The sequence below is a fragment of the Pongo pygmaeus genome, chromosome 13, assembly GCF_028885625.2.
Source record: "Pongo pygmaeus isolate AG05252 chromosome 13, NHGRI_mPonPyg2-v2.0_pri, whole genome shotgun sequence".
In the NCBI taxonomy this organism is placed as follows: domain Eukaryota; kingdom Metazoa; phylum Chordata; class Mammalia; order Primates; family Hominidae; genus Pongo; species Pongo pygmaeus.
This window is the reverse complement of record NC_072386.2, coordinates 81,756,010-81,777,913: the sequence shown is the minus strand read 5'-3', so window position 1 is coordinate 81,777,913 and position 21,904 is coordinate 81,756,010. Positions and strand designations below refer to the sequence as shown.

Below are 21,904 nucleotides of genomic sequence, written 5' to 3'. Positions count from 1 at the left end.
CCAATTCCAGCCTGACTCTAGCATAGCATCACATGACAGATAGCAGGCCCTGAAAGAGATTAAAGTATTTTACCCTAAAATATATGTCTTTGGCAATATGTCTTTGGCATATTTTGAAATGGCCCTGCAAAGCTGTCTCTTGTGGGGAAAATCTGTATTCTGTAGAGAATCCCTTTCCCTTTCCAGGTCTTTTCCTTTATCCAGGAGAGAATTAAGTAAGAGTCTGCTACCTTTTTAAGTCTGATGAGAAACATCAGCTGGGCACAGTGGCTCACGTCTGTAATCCCAGCACTTTGGGAGGCCAAGGCAGGTGGACCACCTGAGGTCAGGAGTTCGAGACCAGCCTGGCCAACATGGTAAAACCCCATCTCTACTAAAAATACACACACACACACACCAAATTAGCTGGGCGTGGTGGTGCATGCCTGTAATCCAGCTGCTCAGGAGGCTGAGGCAGGAGAATCGCTTGAACCCAGGAGGTGGAGGTTGCAGTGAGCTGAGATTGCACCACTGCACTCTAGCCTGGGTGACAAGAGCGAAACTACATCTCAAAAAAAAAAAAAAAAAAAGAAAGAAAGAAAAGAAAAGAAAAAAAAAGAAACATCTACAGTCTTTTCTCTCTGAAGCCTGCTACCTGGAGGTTTCATCTGCATGATAAAACCTTGGTCTCCACAACCCCTTATGTTAACCTGGACAATCCCTTCTAATGATTCCAGGTCTTTAGATAAACTCTTTCAACCAGTTGCCAATCAGAAAATCTTTGAATCCACCTACAACCTGGAAGCCGCCTACTTCACATTGTCCCACCTTTCTAGACCAAACCAATGTACATCTTACATGTATGGATTAATATCTTGTGTATAAAATCAAGCTGTAGCTTGACCAACCTGGGCACATGTTCTCAGGATCTGCTGGGACTGTGTCACTGGCATGTCCTTAACTTTGGCTAAATAAACTTCTGAAATGATTGAGATTTGTCTCAGATATTTTTTGGTTTACAAATGTCAAGAGCCCAGCTTGGAACCCTGTCCGCCCAGGGCTTGCATGCCCACAAGCAACCCCTTTGCCTGGGCGAGCACTCACTTTCCACCTGAGGAGTGAGCCTGACCTTGAATCCCTGCACACCTGGGCCCTTGGACAAGTCCTCTCTTCCCTGTTCCTGTGGTTTTCTGGACCAGCCTTGTCCAGGGAAAGGAGGAGACTCCTGGTCTTCCCTGGCCCTGTTGCTTCTGGATCTCACTTCCTTTTCTAGTTCCAAGCTACTGAGAAGCCCCTCGTCACCTCCAAGGTTGCCCAAGAGTCAGCAAAGTCTGTTCTTGACAATGGAAATGAAAAAATGGTAGAGAACTGACCGTGGTGACCAAACAGGAAATGTGTAGGAAATTGTTCCCAGTCAGGATTTCTTCAGAGCCTGGTCAGAGAAGAGCAGAGAAGCTGTGGATACAGCTCTGAGTTCCCCTGGGGCTAGATTCATTGTCCTGGTCATTTGTGTATTTACACAGAAAAGAGAGGAAACTTCCTCACCAGTTATTAAGTGAGCATGATGCTAAAATTTACCCATGTGTTTTCATTTCTTTAATTTTGCTTGATTTTAAAGTTTTTGACAATAGACAACTAGTGATGGGTGAAATGCTGATTTTTTTTTTTTTTCTTTTGAGACGGAGTCTCGCTGTCGCCCAGGCTGGAGTGCAGTGGCACGATCTCGGCTCACTGCAGGCTCTGCCCCCCCGGGTTCATGCCATTCTCCTGCCTCAGCCTCCCGAGTAGCTGGGACTACAGGTGCCCGCCACCTCGCCCGGCTAATTTTTTGTATTTTTAGTAGAAACGTGTTTCACCATGTTAGCCAGGATGGTCACGATCCCCTGACCTCGTGATCCCCCCGCCTCGGCCTCCGAAAGTGCTGGGATTACAGGCATGAGCCACTGCGCCCGGCCGAAATGCTGATTTTTTATAGCAGTTAGGATGAGTACAGGAATTGCCCTATCCCACCTTCCCTGAACCCAGAAAAAGGACAGTGCAGGAATTAACAACTTCTAAAAACAAAAGGGAAGGAGGCAGTGATCTCAACACATTACTGACTAACAGAAAAGATGGAAGTATGTTGAAGGATAAAAGAGAGTGAGGAGGAGGGCAGCCTAGAATGCATGGCAGGGGAGTCTTGCAGTGGAGGAGAGGGACCCTTGCAACAGTGGGAGGGAGGGCAGCCAGGCTGCAGAAAGACCACTCCTCAGTAACTGAGCCTGCAGCTTCCGCTGCTCCCAACTCCTTACAGCCAAACTAGCATTTTGCCTTTGGGGAAGAAGTCTAGGGAACATTTATCCAAAGAAATTAAACATGCTGCCTGGGGAGAATTAAGGCAGCAGGAGGAGGATGGTGACCCTAAGTAAAGAACTCTTGGGAGACACCCAGGCTAAAAGTCCAAGCCCCCTCCACTTCTCAACCTAAAGTCTAACCTTCAGATGACAAAACCACGCCCACACATGGCATTCCCTCTATCCTCTGCCCACATCACCTCCACACACACAATTCACACATAATCTCAGTCAGTCTTCTGATACTGGGGACAGACTAGGGGGAAAGAGAGCTATATGTATCACAGCAGAAGAGAACAACCCCAGGAAAATCCATCCAGCCTCTTGTTCTGAAATCTCATGGTGTAAGAATGCCAGACATCTTAAAAACACCAGCACCATGAAGAGAAAGATCATGATGAGCAAACCAACACCTGCCTCAGAAGATAATTTGGAAAACAGAAAAAAAAGTTAAACAACTTATATTAATAGATATAGATTATATCTATACAGATATAGATTAATAGATATAGATTATATCTAGATATATATCTAATCTAGACATAGATTATATCTGGATATATATCTAATCTAGACATAGATTATATCTGGATATATATCTAATCTAGACATAGATTATATCTGGATATATATCTAATCTAGACATAGATTATATCTAGATATATATATCTAATCTAGACATAGATTATATCTAGATATATATATCTAATCTAGATATAGATTATATCTAGATATATATATCTAATCTAGATATAGATTATATCTAGATATATATATCTAATCTAGATATAGATTATATCTAGATATATATATCTAATCTAGATATAGATTATATCTAGATATATATATCTAATCTAGATATAGATTAGATATATACTTACACACATTTGTGTGTATATATATGCTATACATAGATATAGATTATCTCTCTATATAGATATCTATATAGAATATCTATATAGAATATATATATAGAAAAGCTCCCAGAACATAGAACATAATTTCAAAGAACTGGAAACTTTTTGGAAAGACAAGAGACAAGGTCAATCCAGAAGGTCTACTCCCTCAACCAGGAGTTCTGAGATGAAAAAATATAGAAGGCAGGAAATTATCAAAAATATTATATAAGAAAATTGTTCTGATTTAAAGGAAAACACAAGTCTTCAGAATGAACATGTTCATCACGTTCCTAGAACAATGAATGGAAAAAGACACACATGTAGATTCATGCCTATGTCATTACAGAACATAAAGATAAAAGAAAAAATTAAAAATTTATAGAAAAAAATAACCATAAGGGACGAAGAATCACACCAGTCATACTACAACTAACCATACTTTTAATCAAAAGTGACTGAAAAACATATTTTCAGACATGCAAGGATGAGAAAATTTATGCTTATGCACCTCTTCCGAGAAAGGCACTTAAGGAAGCAGTCTGGTAAAAAGTGAGTGAAAGCCAAGAAAGAGGAAGATATAGGATACAAGTCCAAGAGTCCAATGAAAATATGTCCCTGGGATGATGAGTTTGCTCTGGAAATTTATTAGTTCACCTTAGAAGAGGAAGTCCATCTGTCCATGTGTCCTAAGTAATAGACGGAATGAGCAAGGCACTGGTTAAGGGTAAAGACATTGTGAGGAAAACATAGCTGTCTTCTCTCAAGAATAGGGCAATTAGAAACTTCAAGATTAACTGATTTTAAAAGCATCTGTATAAAAAAGTACATATATAATGTAATGTTATGCCTAACATATAGAACTATAATATACGTATTACATAAAAAACAAAAAGTTAAATGGCAGCTATAAATCATACTACATCATAAATAACATTAAATATGAATGGATTAAAAATGCTATCAAAAGGCAGAGATTTTCAGAGTGGCTAAAATAAAACAAATAGATTGAAAATAAAGGAGAGAAAAGAATGTGTCTCATATATACCAACCGTGAGAAAGCTGGAGTACATATACTAATACCAGATACGATAGATTTTAAAACAAAAGAAGCAAAAAATGTTACTAGAGATAATGGGGGACATTTCACATTAATAAAAGGTATGTCCATCAGGTAGATACAAAAGTTATACACACATATGCACTTAGTAACAGAACACCAAAATACATAAAGCAAAATTAATAGGAATAAAAGGAGAATAGACAATTCAACAATAATAGAGATTTCAATACCTCACTTTTAATAATGAATAGAACAACTAGGCAAAAGACCAACAAGGAAACAGAAGACTTGAATACCACCACAAACCAACTAGACCTAATAGATATCTATAAAGAACTCCACCCAACAGTATTCTTTATACATGCTAACCTATTTGATACTTAGGTAAAATGGACAAATTTCTAGAAAGACACAAAATATCAACACTGACTCATGAAGAAATAGATAATCTGAATAGACCTAAAACAAGTGAAGATAATTCATAATTTAAAAAACTTACTAGAGATAAAGAGGGACATTTCATACTAATAAAGGGTCACTCCATAAGGAAGATACAACAGTTATAAACACATATACACCTAATAACAGAACATCAAATTTTTCTAATTGTCTCAAGGATGTTCTTTTTATTACCTGTTTGTTGGAATCAGAATCCAAATAGATGTAGTCTGCATTTGCATTTCATTATTTCTCTTAACACTCTTCTATTCTATTTATATTTTCCTTCCATTTTTCCTCCATACCAGTGATTTGTTTGAAAAACAAGATATTTGTCTGTGGAATACTCCACCTTACGATTTGGCTTTTGCTTCCTTATGGCATTGTATAACTTGTTCCTCTGTCCCCTGTAATTTTTTTTTCTTTTTTTCTTGAGACAGAGTCACCTGTCACCCAGCCTGGAGAGCAGTTGTATGATCACAGCTCACTACAGGCTTGAACTCTGCCTCAGCCTCTCAAGTAGCTGGGATTACAGGTGCACACCACCATGCCCAGCTAATTTTTTATTTTAGAGATGGGGTCTCACTATATTGCCCAGTCTGGTCTTGAACTCCCAGCCTCAAGTGATCATCCCACCTCAGCCTCCAAAAATGCTAGGATTTCAGATGTGAGCCACCACACCTGACCTGTATTTTTCTATAAACGGCAGATACAGAGATTCTTTTTACACAGCTTCATTGAGATATAATCTAGACACCACATTCATTTAAGGTGTACAATTCAATGGGTTTCAGTATATTCGCAGATACATTCATTATCATCACTGTCAATCTTAGAACATTTGCATTACCATAAAAAGAAATGCCATACCTTTCAGCTGTCACCTCCCTGTCCTCCCATCCCTTTCTCTCACCCAGCCCTTAGGAATCACTCATCTATTTTCGGTCTCTGTAGATTTTTCCATCCTGAACTTTACTATGAATAGAATAATATGTGGTCTTTTGTCACTAGCTTCTTTCACTTAGCATAATGTTTTCAAGGTTCATCCAAGTTGTGGCATGTATCAATACTTCATTCTTTTTATAGCTGAATTATGCTCTGCTGTATGGATATACCACATTTTACTTTCTTATTTATCTGTTGATGACACTTGAATTGTTTCTACCTTTTGGCTATTATGAATAATGCTACTTTAACTATGTGTGCACAAGTTTTTGCATGGGAATGGGGTGAGGGTGGAGATGGTTTGGGGGAGATCAGTGTTTTTCTTTCAAAGCCTTCTGTTATATCTCCTTTGTTTATATTTTTCAGTGTTATATTGCTAAAAATGTAAAAGGTATATTGCTGAGACAGGCTCTTGGATCAAATGCTCCATGTTTCTTAGCATTTCTCAGCTTCCTTGGAGTGAGGCTGGGACTCATGGACTAGAGGGAGCTGATGTGAGTCCCCTCCACAGCACAGCCATTGAGAGCCCACGAGTTTCCTCCAGCCTCTCTTCTCCTTTGAGCTCCTGTGTTGAGAAGATGAGCCCAGGAGATGGACAACAGTTCATCTGGATCCTGAGTCACCCAAGGACCTACGGGAACTGGAGAGCCACACAACACACACATGACTTGGCATGCGGGGGACTGAGCTCTGCTGGGTTAAGCCACAGAGAATCCAGATTTTATTTGTTATTGCAGAACAGCCTAGACTGGCTGATACAAAGGGAATTTAAAAATAACAACAGGGCATTATAAAGTAAGGATTAGGGAACATTTAAAAACTACTCTCAAAAACTAGTGAATGTGGGGGTGTTGGATTGTCATCAATGTTTTGTGATATTATGAACAAAATTCCCAGCATGTGCTCTTAAATGTGCAATGACCAGACACCATGTGAATCACACCCACAGGAAACCCACCCACCAGCGGTAGCAACGCATTCAAATGCAAGCACAGTGCCCACCTCACTTAGCTGGTCCTTCAAGACCAAAGAGATGAATCAATGATAAATGACTCAGGGAATAATTTTAGACATAAGAGCATTGACTAAACAATTCTGAAGATGTTGAAAAGTAAAGTGTTCCAGACTCCATCTCTGAGGCTTCTCTTAGAGACCCAGCTACTGGCACCTTCCAGATACTATTTTAGAGTCAATATTCTTGACACCTTGTGAACAGGGCTCAGAAGATGCCCCAGGCAGCTTCTCACCACGTTTCCAGTGATCTCAGTGAATGGTGGGAAGGCACAAAGGTTAGTATATTCTGGAGTAAATTTAGATGCAGAACTGTTTTGCATCCTTATTTCTCTGAGTAATCTGTTCTCTGCCAAGTTTTCCCCTTTATAGTCAGGGACCAACCAATTACCATGAAAATCAGATGAATAAATATTGAAGAGAATGTGTTCATTGCCTATTTTGGTGTCCCCACAGCAAGAATGCGATGTTACATTTTTAATTAAGTCTTTCATTTCCATTTTCTTTTTCAGCTAAAGCTGTCCTCCACAGGATCAATTTAACCAAAAAATAAGATCCAACAAAAAAGCCCCCCCGAAGAACAGTCATTAGTAGGTATGACTTGACAAATTTTCTCAACAGTACTACAAGTTTCTCCTCCAAAATTAAAATTGTATGGTAAACACAGCTTTGGGCATTGGCTCACTTGGATAACTGGTTTAATCATATTTCCACAAATTCATACCCTCTTTATCTGCTACATTATGATATTGATTTTTAATGTATAATAAATATGTTATTAGGAGTACACAGCTCTTTTTTAAGTCATTCTTTGATCTATACAGACTAAGTGAACAAATTCAATAATCTTTGTTCTATAAGATGACATATTTAACTAGATTTTAGCTTTTTGTTTTTTTAAATATCTAAAATTTGGAACTGAAATATTTATATTCTCATAGAATTGCTTGGGTATCTTCTCCCCTATTTTGTTTTAGATAACCACAACTGTTAGTCTATGCAAACGGGAAGAAGTATGAGCTGATTCTAAAAATTTCATTTCTGATTCTACATCTGCTAGTAGCATGTGACCCTCAGCACCCCATCACCTCCACAGGCTCTCAACTCTTAACCTGTAAAAGCCCAGGCCAATCTTTGTGTTTGTTCATCAAATGCTGTTGAACACTGCTATGTGCCAGGCACTACTCTACACATTGGGCACTATAGCACAAACAAGTTTGCTACCCTCATGGGGAATACAGTCTAGTAGAAGAAACTAGCCACATAATGAAGAAATTAACAAAGGAACAAATTTTTGTTTGTGGTAAGTGCTTTAAGGTAAAAACAAAGCAGAATGCAGAAACAGGGGCTGTAGAGGGGATCCTATTTGGGATAAAAAGGTTAGGGAAGGCTTCTCTGAAAAGACTTTTCTGATGTGTAGGAAGCCTAGCTCATCTTAAGAGGTGAGCAAAATGGCAAAATCTTGATACCAAAACCAGATGAGCATATACAAGCAAAGGCAGCAAAGACAAGACAGGTTTACTTACAAACAGAGATCTAACAAAATCCTAAATAAAACATTCGGTGATATTTCACAAGAACTATGTCAAGGTGAAGTAGAGTTTATGACGGGATTACAACATCAGAAAAATCTAGCTGTGTAATTCTCCATATTAACAATATAAAAAACAATTATTATCTCAAAAGGTGCTGAAGAAGTAGTTGATAAAGTTCAACACCCATATATAATCAAAGTAATTAAATAATATGTGTAAGTTCCATGAGAGCAGAGATTTTCTTTTTAAACAGATTCCTAGACATATCCCAGCTGCCAAAACACAATGTCTGGACATAGTAGGCATTCAGTACGTATCTGTTGAATGAATGAATAAATGGATGAATGAAATTTTTTAGGACAATCATCTAAAAGATAATCTCCCCAAAGCCTACTGCAACCAGTGCAATCATTCCTTTTCAGGTTTGGAGTGGACAAGGACACTTTCCTCTGGTCAGCCTCTGTAGGCGCCCCTAGTCAGAGCAATGGGGTGAAATACCACATAAGGGTGAGCCCTGGAAGGCAGGAGGTGAAACTGTCCAGGTCTGCAATGGCAGGACCAATGTTCCTGTAAAACTACTGGAAGAAGCAAAGTGTCCAGGCACAAGATCACACCACATTCTTCTCTCTCTGGCAAAAATCGTTGAGAAAAAGAAACTCAAAATAACATGACACTTACAACAGGAGCTAAATCTAGACACTGTAGGAAATAATCTAATAAAGGAGACAGAAGAATTTGTGGGAAAAATTTTAAAACTCTACCAAAAGACACCTTAAAAACTAAGTTACTGGAGACTTATGCCATGTTCATGGTTGTGCTGATCTAATACAGAAAAATTGTTGGGAAAAAGCTGAATGTTGGGAGGGAAACTGAGGCAGGGCTTGTATAATGTCCTTGGGAATGTGTCTAGACTTGCTGGCTCCTTGCTTCTAGCCCTCTTAGGCTCCTAGATTGATTGTATTCCCATTATCTCAAGTAGCAGAACATGTTCCATATAAATGTTAAACCATCACAGCTGTAAATCATGTGCTTAATGCAACGTGTCATTTTGACCTCCACATTCTCACCACCTGTTTCTCTGTTGGATTACCAATAAATAGCGTGGGCTCCCGGAGCTCGGGGCTTTTGCAGCCTCCACGATTGCGATGGCCCTCTGGTGTCCCACCTTTCTCTCTCAAACTGTCTTTTTCTCAATCCTTTGACTCTGCTGGACTTTGTCACCCCCACGACCTGGTGTTGGGTCTGATCTCCCCAACAAAAATGTCTGTTCTTCCTCAAGTTGATCTACATACATTCAGTGCAAGCCCTATTGAAATCCCAGCATGTATTGTTGGTGACTTGAAAAACTGATTCTAAAATCAGTATAAAGAAGAATATATATCTGAAGCTCAGTAAAACAGTTTAGAAAAAGGAGAATCAAGAGGAAGGACTCACACCACCAGATGTTAGGAGAGTTCCAAAGCCATAAGGATGGAAATAACATGGTACTTATACAAGGACTAAACAGTCAGATCAGTAGAATAGAATCCAGCATCCAGAAACAGACCATGATGCAAGGAACTTAGTATGTTTTAGAAGGAACATCAGGACAGCAGAGAAGAGATGCATGATTTAGTAAATGGTGACAGAAAAACTGGCTTACTATCCGGAGATTTAAAAACATGTTGAGCCTAGGCCAGGTGTGGTGTCTCACACCTGTAATCCCAGCACTTTGAGAGGCTAAGGCAGGTGGATCACCTGAGGTCAGGAGTTCAAGACCAGACTGGCCAATATGGAGAAAACCTGTCTCTACTAAAAATACAAAAACAGGCAAACAAACAGAATACATATATATATGTGTGTGTGTGTGTATTGGGTCTCTATCTCATTTCATATTCAAAAGTACCTTCAGTTGGAATTAAAGCCTACACGTGAAAGATAAAACTATAAAGCTAACAAAATAAAATATATATTCAAATCCAGTATATTTGTGATTTGCAGGGGAGAAAAACTTTAAAAGTCAAAACCATCAAGCACAAAGGGGAAAACTGATGGATTCGGATGCATCCCATGAAAGACTTCTATTTGATGAAGAGTATCACAGACAAAATTATCAGATAGATGAAAAAAGCAAGAGAATACATATGAAAATTCTGTTGCTGAAAACCTCAACAAGAAAGCCCAATCAGAAAGTCAAAAGAAAAACATGGAGAAAAGATAAGAACATAAAATTTCCAGGAAGAATCTGCTAATTTACTAATGAAGTGCAACCAAAGAATTACAAATCAAACAATGAGATATTCCCTTTCTCCTTACTCCCACAAACTAGCAAACCTAGAGACTCTCTCAAGGAAGAGCAAGGATGTTGCTGGTGTGCGCCTTAGTAGCTCAGCCATTCTGAAAGCAAATGCAAGCCCTAGTGAAATTCAATGTATGTGTACCCTGTGAACAAAACACCACTCTTGGCTCCTGTCCCAGAGATATCGTCCCCGGGTACAGAGAAAAACATGCATGAGAGTTTGTAGCAGCTTAGTCATCCTTCTCAAGAGAGCTCAGTAAGTGACACGTGGACTGCATACGTGATGGGCCCCAGGCAGCCCACCACAGTAATGATCTGATAAACAGAAACCACCATGGACAGATCTCAACAACATATATGGTGGTGGAAAAGGAAGAAACAAAATGGGATTTGTGGAACAAAAACATGTTTGCAAACTTCTTTTCTCTTTTTTTGAAACAGAGTCTTTCTCCATCACCCAGGCTGGAGTGTAGTAGTTGCGATCACAGTTCAGGGCAGCCTTGACCTACTGGGCTCAAGCAATCCTCCCACCTCTGCCTCCTGAGTAGCTGGGACTACAGGCAGTCGCCACCACACCTGGCTAATTTGCAAATTTCTAAAAGGCACAAACACAAAATATGTTTTCTCAGAAGTACATATATGTTAAAAAAAAATTAAAAAAGAAGGTGGATTGGAAGGACATACGTTACATTCATGAGGAAGCGGCTGTCTCCGCGGAAGGGAAAGAGGAACTAGCTACTGGCTGGAAGTGGGAAGTGGCTGCTTCTGCAGAGACAGAAAGAGGAACTGTTCAGAGTGCCAGGAGCTGGGGTGTTCAGGCAACTGAGTCTTGGCACCTGAGGTAATAAACTGTCTTGGGTAACACCCTCACCCCTGACACATGCAGTTTAATTGTGTTCCAGTCCAGCTAAAGACAAAGGCTTCACCCCTCCCTGTCAATCAGAAAATGCAATGTTCTTAACTCCTATTAAATAACTCTACCCTGCTTTGTTGTTTTCACTGGATAAAAGGTTTTAAACAATCCTGGAATTTCACTCAATGGTTAGGTTGATTTAACTGCATTTATTAAACTTAGCAATTCTTGGACTATGCCCCAGGTAAAGATGAATGTCTTTCTTGACGGGAAGATGAAAAATTCAGCCAAATCTAAGGGATTATTCAGATACAGCTGTAGTGCCAGGGATGGCCAACATCAGCAGGAGTTACTTCTCCAAACGGGAAAACAAGAGACTTAGCAATGGGGATTTCATTCACTGATCACATTTTACAGCCTTATAACAAAATCCTCAGTGACTCAACTTTTCGAGATAAGCATTCAAGATAAATATTAAAAGCCTAGGAGCCTGTACTTCCTTGTCTACTAGAAATGTGTTTGTAAGGAAAATGCTCTCAGTTTCTGTATTTATTTACTTTAAAGGACATAAAAGTCAAGGCTTTCAGCCTAGGCCATAATTCTAAAAGGTTTAAAACTTGTGTGGGGCCCTGACCACTGGCTCCTGGCTCCTGGCTCTGGCCTCATGACAGGAGTTGTCTGTCCCTGGGTTCCCCTGGAGGACTCAGTAGGCACTTGTGGATAGAGGTGGGAATGTGGTGGGCATTTGACAAAGTGGAGACTGTTCAAGGCAGGTCTGCGCCCATTGGCAGGTCCAGCCCCACCCCCACTGGGTGCTCACCGTGCCTTCTGGGTCCACGAGCAGCAGGTGCTTGGCCTGGCCATTGTGCATGCCCGTGAGGACAAAAGAGCCCGGGTTGGTGGTGCTCTTCCTGACCAGGAAGTCTCCGTCTTTCTCCAGCAGCCCCTCTGCCTCCTTCCTGCTCATCTCTCCTTGGTACCAAGTCTCGGCTTGCAGTTCCTCCAGCATCTTGGCATCTGGGGCTCTGGGTGACACAGGGCTGATGCACTCCACGGAGGCTGCCTTGCTTAACACGGGCCCCAGGGGCTGGTTCTTGAGAGCATCTTCAAAAGGTTCTGTCATCAACAATATTGACCAGCAACAAGTCAATCCCAAGAAGAGCAAATGATTAAAAAATAATAATAATACAGTGAGAGAGATGGAAATGCAAAGGCAACTCCTCCAGAAGTGGAAAACAAAAACCAATGGAAAAAACTAACTGGCTGGTAATATAACAAGAGCCATCATAACAAGCATTGAAAAGCACAGCCCAAATTTTGGCATGACTTTCTGATGAGTCTGCTTTCCCAAGACAGCTGGGAGTTGTGCTGTGTGCCAAGGAGTCAAGCACACCCTTTGTCTAGCTAGTTGGAATGACTTCATTTTTGCATGCTGCAAGAGGCCATGAATATCACATGCCATGTACTTTCTCTGGAACTTCAGCCAGTCTCTTTAACAAATTCTGAACAAAAATCTGCCAATACCAAAGGGAAAGACAAGCTACAAAGCTTTGATTTTATGCAAAACCTGAGCCCAATCCACCAAAGGTTTATTTCAAAATCTTTGCATCAGGCAAATTTTTAAAAGAGAAAGCTGATGGGTGTTGGGTTCCTCTTGTGTGACTTGCCCCAGGCTAGGAGCTCCACCTCCCCTTAACCTTCACTTGTTTCCCTGTGGAACGAGGCTCTTGCATGAGTGCCTGAGACCATACTCGGTTTCATCCCCTTCAGAGCACACTTCTCAGTGCAAGGCATGTGTGAATGGCGAGACTGCTGCTCTAACAATAAATACCAGCAGCAAAAGAAGTAGCCAGGCATGTCTAACTAAATCCCAATGTTCAATTTTCACATAAGGTAGTGTGTATGAAAGGACTCTGAAAAATGCACAGTGCTATGCAAGTGGAAGGTAGTGCGATGATTATTTCAGACTACACTGTCTACCCATAAGCATACACATACATACAACATAAGCAGCACAAGAACAGGAATGGTTCTTTCCTGAGCATAACTACACCCTCAGAGCCCAGCATTGCTCCTAGGACACAATTCATTCAGTATAGTCAACAAATGCTGTAAAATAAGCCAAACTTGTTCGATGTTAGTACAGCGTGGGCAGAAGTGAGGTGAGTAAATGAAATTAAAATTAGCTCTTTTTGATGCTCATTAATCTTTGACAGATTTGGAGATAAAAATAAGTTAGAACCATTGGCAAAAATTATGTCTGTGGATATTCTTTTTCATCTGACTTTTTTCCTGATTACCTGGAATTGTCATTTGTGTTATACTGTTTCTACACCATTACCACCTTTGCTATCATCTACATCATCAACATCGTCAGCATCATCCCCACCATCACCACCATCCCCACATTCACTTTTATTGGCACCACCACCACCGTCAGCATCACCGCCATCATCACCATTGTCATCACCATTATCACCATCATCCCCATTGTTACCAGCATAACCATCATCATCACCATCATTGTCACCACCATCACTGTCACTACCAGCAACAGCAGCAGCAGCAATAGCATCACCACCATCAACACCATCATCACTATCCCCTCACCATTATCACCACCACCATTACCATCAGCATCATCAGGATCATCACCATTATCACCATCATCCCCATTGTCATCATCATCTTCATCATCATTGTCACCAGCATAACCATCATCATCACCATCACTGTCACCAGCAGCAACAGAAGCAGCAGCAGTAACAGCAGCAGCAGCAGCATCACCACCATCAGCACCATCAGCACCATCAGCACTATCACCATCACCATCACCACCACCACCACCACCACCACCATCGGCATCACCACCATCTCACCATCATTATCACCATCACCACCACCACCTTCACCACAAGCACCATCATCAGCATCATCACCAGCATCATCATCACCATCACCATCATCACCACCACCAGCACCATCAGCAGCAGCATCACCACCACCATCATCACCATCATCATCACCATCAACACCACCACCATCAGCAGCATCATCACCATCATCATCATCACCACCACCATCAGCAGCATTATTACCACCACCATCATCAACATCACCATCATCATCATCACTGTCACCACCACCACCACCACTATCATCATCATCAGCAGCAGCAGCATCATCACCATCACCATCACCACCACCACCATCATCACCATCACCATCAGCACCATCATCACTATCACTACCATCACCACCTTTCTACCACCATCATCATCATCATCACCATCACCACCATCACCACCATCACCACCATCATCACCTCACCATTATCACCATCACCATCAGCACCATCATCACTATTACTACCATCACCATCATTATCACCACCACCACCACCATCAAAATTACCATCAGCAGCAGCACCATCATCACCACCATCATCACATCAGCACCGCTATTATTTAGATCTACTGGTTCAAAATAAAGAACACAGAGTGCTGGCTTTATTTAGTTCCATACTTTTCAATAGGCATCAGCCTTTCTAAGGCTCTTTTTACATTCTGTTTCCCCTCCTTAGGTTTTGAGAGCAGGAGGAGAAATTAACTGATGGGAAAGGGTAGCTCTGGTTCTCATTTTTTCATCCCAAACACCAGCCAATCTAACTTTCCTTAGGGTCTGGGTCCAGGAGTCATTGGTAAATTGACTATATTAAACAGTAAAAATGGTCTAACCAAACATGGAACTATTAAATTGCAGTTTGGAGGTACTATAACAACTCCAGCAAAAGCTTGGAGAGCCACCACTGTGCTTTGCATCTTGAAAAAGTGGCTTCACATTTCTCAAGCTGTTTTCACATTTTTAAAAATAAAGGCACTGGCAGGACTGAATTAGGTGATCTAGCATTGAAGGTGGCTTCAAGCATTGAGATTCTACAGTTCTTGCTTAGATTATTTTTGTAAGTCAAAATGGGGGTCCAGTGTGTCTGGGAAGTCAAATTTGATGGGGAGAAACAGTGTTGTTTTCATGAGGCTGCCTAATTATAAAGGCACTTAACTCTGTCCTCACTCATACAAAATACCACAAATCACAGATATTGGACCAGCAAGGCTGCCTTTCACAAATGATAAAGTTAGTTAACTTCTAGGATTCTTCGTTTCCTCCTCTGTAAAATAAAGATAACAGTAGTTATCTAATACCTACCTGTAAAAATTTAAAAATAGTTGTTTAGAACATGGTAGAAAATCATTCAGAACTAGTCTCCATTCCCTCCCTCTTCAGCCTATAAAATTCTCAAGGAATATGAAAAGCAAATTTTAGGATATAAAGCTCTTGTGAGCTTGTGATGCTCTTTCAAAATTCTTTAAAAAAAATTTTCACTTTCATTAATCAGTTCATGAACGATTTAATTTCCTCAGTCTATATGACAAACAGAAAGTCTGTGGTACACATCCCACTATATTGCTATCTGCAATAGATTCCTATTACTCTTCTTATCCTGTTTAGTTTTCATAACTGAGGAGCATTTACCACTACCTGGTAATAGATACCTCCATGAGGTAGAGACTTTGCTGGTTTTGTTTTCCTGTATATCTCCATCAAGTAGAATAGTATTTGACAAATGGTAAGTGTTCAGTAAATATTTGGAGAGAGGTAAGAGGTGAGCAAGAGAGAAAAAATGAGAGAAAAAAATGACAGCACAAGTGGGAGGAGAGGAGAAAGAGAGAGAAAACCCTTAGGAGAGAGAGGTGTGTTGCAATTTCTTGCCTATATGTTAAATGTTGGTCTGCTTCATAGACCTAGAGCTCTGTGGAAACACCGACCATGCCATTTCATCTTTGCATCCTTAGCAACTAATACAGTAGCTGGCACATAATGGGCAATTACTATTTAAATGAATAAATAAACATTTGTGTATGTATATTGTCTCAATATATTTGCAGATCTTCAAGAGGAACGTCAGTTCCAAAAAGGGGGAAATTGCTCTGTCTCTTGCCTACAGAGAAGGCTATAATCCTAAAGCCTTAAACAAACCCAATCATTACCCAGAAAAGTACAGCTAATCATCATCATTAATCAAAACCCTGCTATCAGAAAATTCAGTAATTACAAAGATTTCAAATAAAAGGCGGGATAAAAAGCAACCTCAAAAGAGAAGAAAACCAGAGACAAACAGAAACCCACTCATGTCAAAGAGGTCTTTCCTCGGGCTGCTCTCGGCACTGCTGACCGCAGCCGGCCAGGCCTGTGGTGGGATCTGCTGAGTGTTGACGTAGGTGGGTGCTTCTCCCGTGGGGGCCACGTGCAGTTTCCCTTCTGGCGTGCTGTAGATGTCCAAGGACCCTGCAACAAGAAAGTGAGCCCCTTTTCTTTTATGATGGTGACACTATTCAAGCCACCCAGGCTTTCACAGAGAAGCTCTTCCGCCTGCAAATAGGAAAACTCCTCCTTCGGATTCCCATCGGTGATATTCTCCTCTTCTGAGCTTGTCACCACACACTGCTGTGACCTGGCTAGGATATTTTCCAGTCCTTCGTATCAACATGGGGTCTGCCAGCCAATGTCAGGGTGGACACCTTGATGGCTCCACTGTGATGGCCTTAGCAAAGGTTCTGGCCCTTGCTGCCCCAAGACGGCAGGAGCCTGGCAGGCAGAACATGCCTGGTCTCCTCCTCTCCTTGACAAATGCTCCAATATCAAATAACTGAGCAGAAGCCTTATATTAATTGCTCTTGTTTTCTTTTTAAATATAAGCAAATGCTTTATAAATTAACTTCATTCAAGCAATACAATAGAAGCTCTGTACCTCCTAAGGAACTGAGAGAGACTCCTTCCTTATAAAATAGGGCTGCAGTTACTGCCCCTGGGTCTGTGAAGGAAGCCCAGGGTGGGTGTACAAGTGAAGAGCCCCCTCTGCTGAGGCAGTGACACTGCCTCGATGGGACTTCACAGCTAGCCAATGGGTGTGCTGAGGCTGGGCCAAGGCTGTTCTGTCACCCAGACCTAGTGTGAAAGACCTAGTGCCTTGACAGGACTTCACAGCTAGCCAGTGGGTGTGCTGAGGCTGGGTCTGGGCTGTTCTGTCACCCAGACCCTGGGTGAAAGTGACACCCAGACCTAGTTGCTGGAGAACGCCTGTTCAGATCCTTCTCAGAGTCTTTTTGTGTGTGCGCCCTATCTCCAATCTTCTTACATAAACATGTTCGCAAGAACACCCTGTGGTATTCACATTTCTGGAAAGAGGGTGTCTTTCATACCCTATGGGCGGTGGTGTGTTGAAGCCAGCTCAATCCAGCTGGCAGGAGTTGGTTCAGGGCTTTTTAAAAAGCGTTCCCAAGAGCCTGTGGCTGGATGTTTGCCAGCACACCACTGTCTCCCAGGCTGTAGGTGTGAGAATGAAGTGTCGTGCTAACATTCCCTCACTGGGGAGCATCACCTGCAACATCACGGACTGTGTTTCTACTCTCCTATTTCTCAACATGCTTTCTACATTGAAGAGTCTAGTCAGATTACGCATCCTTGCTTAGGGACAGCTATTTGCAGTTTACACCTTTGTGTACATTGCAAACAAATCAGCCTTTAGAAAAGAATTTCACAAAAAAATTTTAAAAGGAGAAGATCAAGAGCCCAAATGCATAATCTTCCTGACTGCCCTTTCCCACCATAGATGACAGCAGGTGCTGAGCCGGGGCAGGAGGACACGTGTCATGGTGACACCTGGAGTTCACGTCCATTGGGGATAGTATCTGCCAGCAAATTAATAAGTGACATTCTAATTTGTTCTGTGAGAAAAGATATTTATTGTTTTCTTTTTTTCTCTCTCTCTTTTTTGCACTCCCAGGCTGGAGTGCAAGTGGCATGATCTCGGCTCACTGCAACCTCCACCTCCCAGGTTCAAGCAATTCTCCTGCCTCAGCCTCCCGAGTAGCTAGGATTACAGGTGCCCACCACCATGCATGGCTAATTTTTTGTATTTTTAGTAGAGACGGGGTTTCACCATGTTGGCCAGGCTGGCACCAAACCCCTGACCTCAGGTGATCCACCTGCCTCTGCTTCCCAAAGTGCTGGAATTACAGGCATGAGCCACCATGCCTTGCCTATTTATTGTTTTCAAAGAAGAGCTGGAAATTTATTGAGAGCTCTGAGTCTCAAGTTCCAGGCCAGGAGCTCATTCTGCGACATCATCTGTTCTCGATCTGGCTGGAATAACTTGAATATATCAAAAACAAGACCTATTTTAAAATAAACCTGACATATTTTACAATAAAGTAAATATCTAACAGAAATAATGTGTCTCCTTCATTCTTTAGCAGTTATTATATGTCTATGCACACACATGTTATGGAAATGCATTTTAAATGTATGTAGAACAAGGATAAATAGCCCATAATGAAAATGTCCCTCTGGCAAAGTTATGACTCTGATTTGCTATTTCCAGCCTATTCTGAGGCAGAACATGTGGTGGCTTCTGCCAGGCCTTATGTTTTATTGACTGGGCCAGCACTGTGGGTCTTCCTGCATCTGGGGCAGGCAAGACACGAAATTCTCTTACACAGAGGACATTTTAAAAATGTATTGTCATTTGCTTCCTGGCATAAATAGCTATAATGAAGGAATAAGCCTCAACATTAAACCAATAATGTTTAAATTTAGATACATAGAAGCATCAGTTGCATCCATCCCCTTCAGATCTTATAGACTTAGTAGCCAGGATCCCAGAGCTAGTGAAAGAGTTATAAATATTTTTGAGAAGGGAAAAAGGTTAAAATTAAAAGACATTCTTAAAGGATTAGATTGAGATATGAATACATTCATACATATTTGTATGTGTATATATAACTGTCTAGAGAATACGTATGTGGGCAATTAGCAGTTACTTCTTAGATAGTTGTATCTAAATTATTATGGCTGTATCTAAATATTTGCAGATATCTGACTTACAGACAGTTACATCGACATTAGTTTTAATGTGTGATGTAGGTGCATGTTATTATAATTGTAAGATGCAGAAGTGTTCTCTGAGAGCATCCAGGGCCTGTGAGAGACGTATATCCCTGGTGCCACCTCTGCCTCAATCCCCAGCTTAGAGTAGGGGGCTTCACATTCCCCCTAAAGCTGACCCTGAGTAAAGGGAAGGAGAATGAGACAAGGAAGGAAAGGCAACAATTTGTTGTAGGAGTCACTGGGGCTCAACCTCAACCTTAGAGTTGCCTCACCAGTTCCCATAGGAAACTGAGGTGAAGTGAGCCTGAGATGTCAACTTCTCAGCACCCCTGGGCACGGAAGCTCTCCCAGCATGGAGGTGTACAGTCTCAGGGGCATGAGGCAGTGACTGCAGACGGGGTGTGAATGGTCCTGGAGCTGCAGGGAGGCACCTGATTGGTGCCAGGAGATGTCTGCAACACTGTTGCTTTTTTTTTGAGACGGGTTTTTGCTGTTGTTGCCCAGGCTGGAGTGCAATGGCATCATCTTGGCTCACTGCAACCTCCACCTCCTGGGATCAAGTGATTCTCCTGCCTCAGCCTCCCGAGTAGCTGGGATTACAGGCACCCGCCACCACTCCCAGCTAATTTTTTTATTTAGTAGAGTTGGGGTTTCACCATGTTAGTCAGGCTGGTCTCGAACATCTGACCTCAGGTAATCGTCCCGCCTCAGCTTCCCAAAGTGCTGGGATTACAGGCGTGTGCCACCGCGCCTGACCACACCGTTGCTTCTATTTCTATAGTCTAGTCAGGATTCTATAGCAACACACACAGCACATATATCCAGGGGTCACTCTGTCAGTCCACAGAAAATAGGCGACCCAGTGGTGAGCATGTTACTTTTGAAAAGTGTCTTTTGTGTTTCTCACCCATCTCACCTTGCCTCTCACCTTGCCTTAAAGGTGTTTGCCTTAAAGGTGTTTGCTGCCAGTCTTCACCAAAGGTGTCTCCTAAGTGTCTTCCCTGGTAATAAGTCTGCTCTTTTCCTGCAAACTATAGACACATATAAATACACAGAATGAAAAAATTATTTTCTTCTCATTTCCCCACTTTTGAAAGCCACAAGACAGTCGGCGAACTGATCCTTAAGGTGGCTCGCATCCTCTGTTACACCCAATTTTCCCTTCATGCCTCATGGTTGGCATTAAGATTTGGGAAATAAGTTTGTGTGGATGTGAGGAAAAGTCTGCATCTCCATCAAAACTACACATGCCCCCCCTTGTTTTCATTACCCCCCCACCCCTCCCGAAGTGTGACTGTAAATCAAGCTCTTCCATATGTATGTCCTAAAATAAATTTCAATTACAGAGTATCTATGTGTCAGAACACACTTCCCACATAACACATACGCCCATAATCGTTCACACTTGGGCAAGTCCACTCTGTAAACCAGGAAATTTCCTTCAAAAAATCAGGAAATTCCCTCTCAGTGTCAGATCCCTGAGCTCAATGTTATTTTGCCATTTTTAGTGGTGTCATTATCATTCACATAAGGTAGTAACATTAAAAAATTTCCTATAACAAAACAGAAATATCATAACTCTAGAAAGCAATTGCCTTACTAGAATTTAGAGTTGGACATAAAACAAGGGAATGAATAAAATAGAAAATTCATAAAATTCTCATCATTTTAAGGGTCTATATTCACTCTTTTTCAGAGAACCCAATGCCTCCCAAGCCTTTTTAAAATCTTAAATTCTCTCTTTCCCTCACTGAGATCACAGTATGATGGAATATGTCTGAGGGTACAGAGGACACCCCCAGACTCGTATCCCGGGAATCACAACACAGTTCCAAAGCATTTGGCCAATGCTTTATGATGTTAACCCAAAGCCTCTCTTCATCTGCATGCCTCATGAAATCCAGTGAGAGAAAGCCCATGATTTACTGTGTCAAAAATGATACAGAACATCAGCCTGAAATAAAACCAAAGAAAACAAAAGGAAATAAAGTTGAGTTAGCCTCCATTCCTTATATAAGGAAAAAAATATAAGACTTACCTGGGCTGTGTCAGGAGCATGGGGTCTGGGTTTCAGTCTAGTATCAAGAAAGCCCCCTGGAGGAGGCATCTTGCTTGGGATGCTGTTGTAGTACGGGTGGTCTGAGCCATCTCCCTCCTCTTCCGTCCATGGCTCATCCAGACTCTGCATTCTGTTAAAGGAAGATTTCCAAGGGCTTTAGCCAAAAGTTGAGCTTGCAGCCAAAATCAACAAATCTAATGTTAGCGCCTGTTATCAAGAAAAGAGAGATTAGTCAGTGCTTCCTCAGCCATCCAGGTCTCATGCATAGATGAAAAGCAGATGAGTGGTTTAGCAAAATATCTCTGCCATATTCAGAGTTTCACTCATTGGAACATTTCAGTCATGTTTGAAGGATGTCCTTTTGTAAAAGTACATTTTAATTAAGAAAGAAATTATGCCTAAGGACAGCCAGCTCCTCAAGGGACAGCACACATTTCTGTAAGCCATGAAATTGACCCCAAACAAAACCAACTACAAAATGGAAATTTAGTGATATGAGGGAAAATGGTAGACTATGAACCTCTCAAAATTCTCCCTTCTGCTATTTGAAAAAACTGTTGTGCTTCA

General features: G+C 41.3%; 1 protein-coding gene across 4 annotated transcripts in view; it reads right to left on the bottom strand.

Annotated features, from left to right (window-relative positions):
- SHC3 (SHC adaptor protein 3) overlaps positions 1-21,904 on the bottom strand; it is a 171,633-nt gene that overhangs the window by 20,003 nt on the left and 129,726 nt on the right. For 2 of the 4 annotated variants that reach the window (XM_054502226.2, XM_054502227.2), the window contains 4 exons: positions 21,317-21,467; positions 20,195-20,309; positions 16,519-16,677; positions 12,152-12,447 (listed from right to left, as the gene is read on the bottom strand). In XM_054502226.2, the coding sequence (XP_054358201.1) occupies positions 12,152-12,447; positions 16,519-16,677; positions 20,195-20,309; positions 21,317-21,467 (721 nt within the window). Of the gene's footprint in view, positions 1-12,151; positions 12,448-16,518; positions 16,680-20,194; positions 20,310-21,316; positions 21,468-21,904 lie in introns of all 4 variants that reach the window. The other 2 variants (XM_054502228.2, XM_063649672.1) reach the window with 2 other exon arrangements.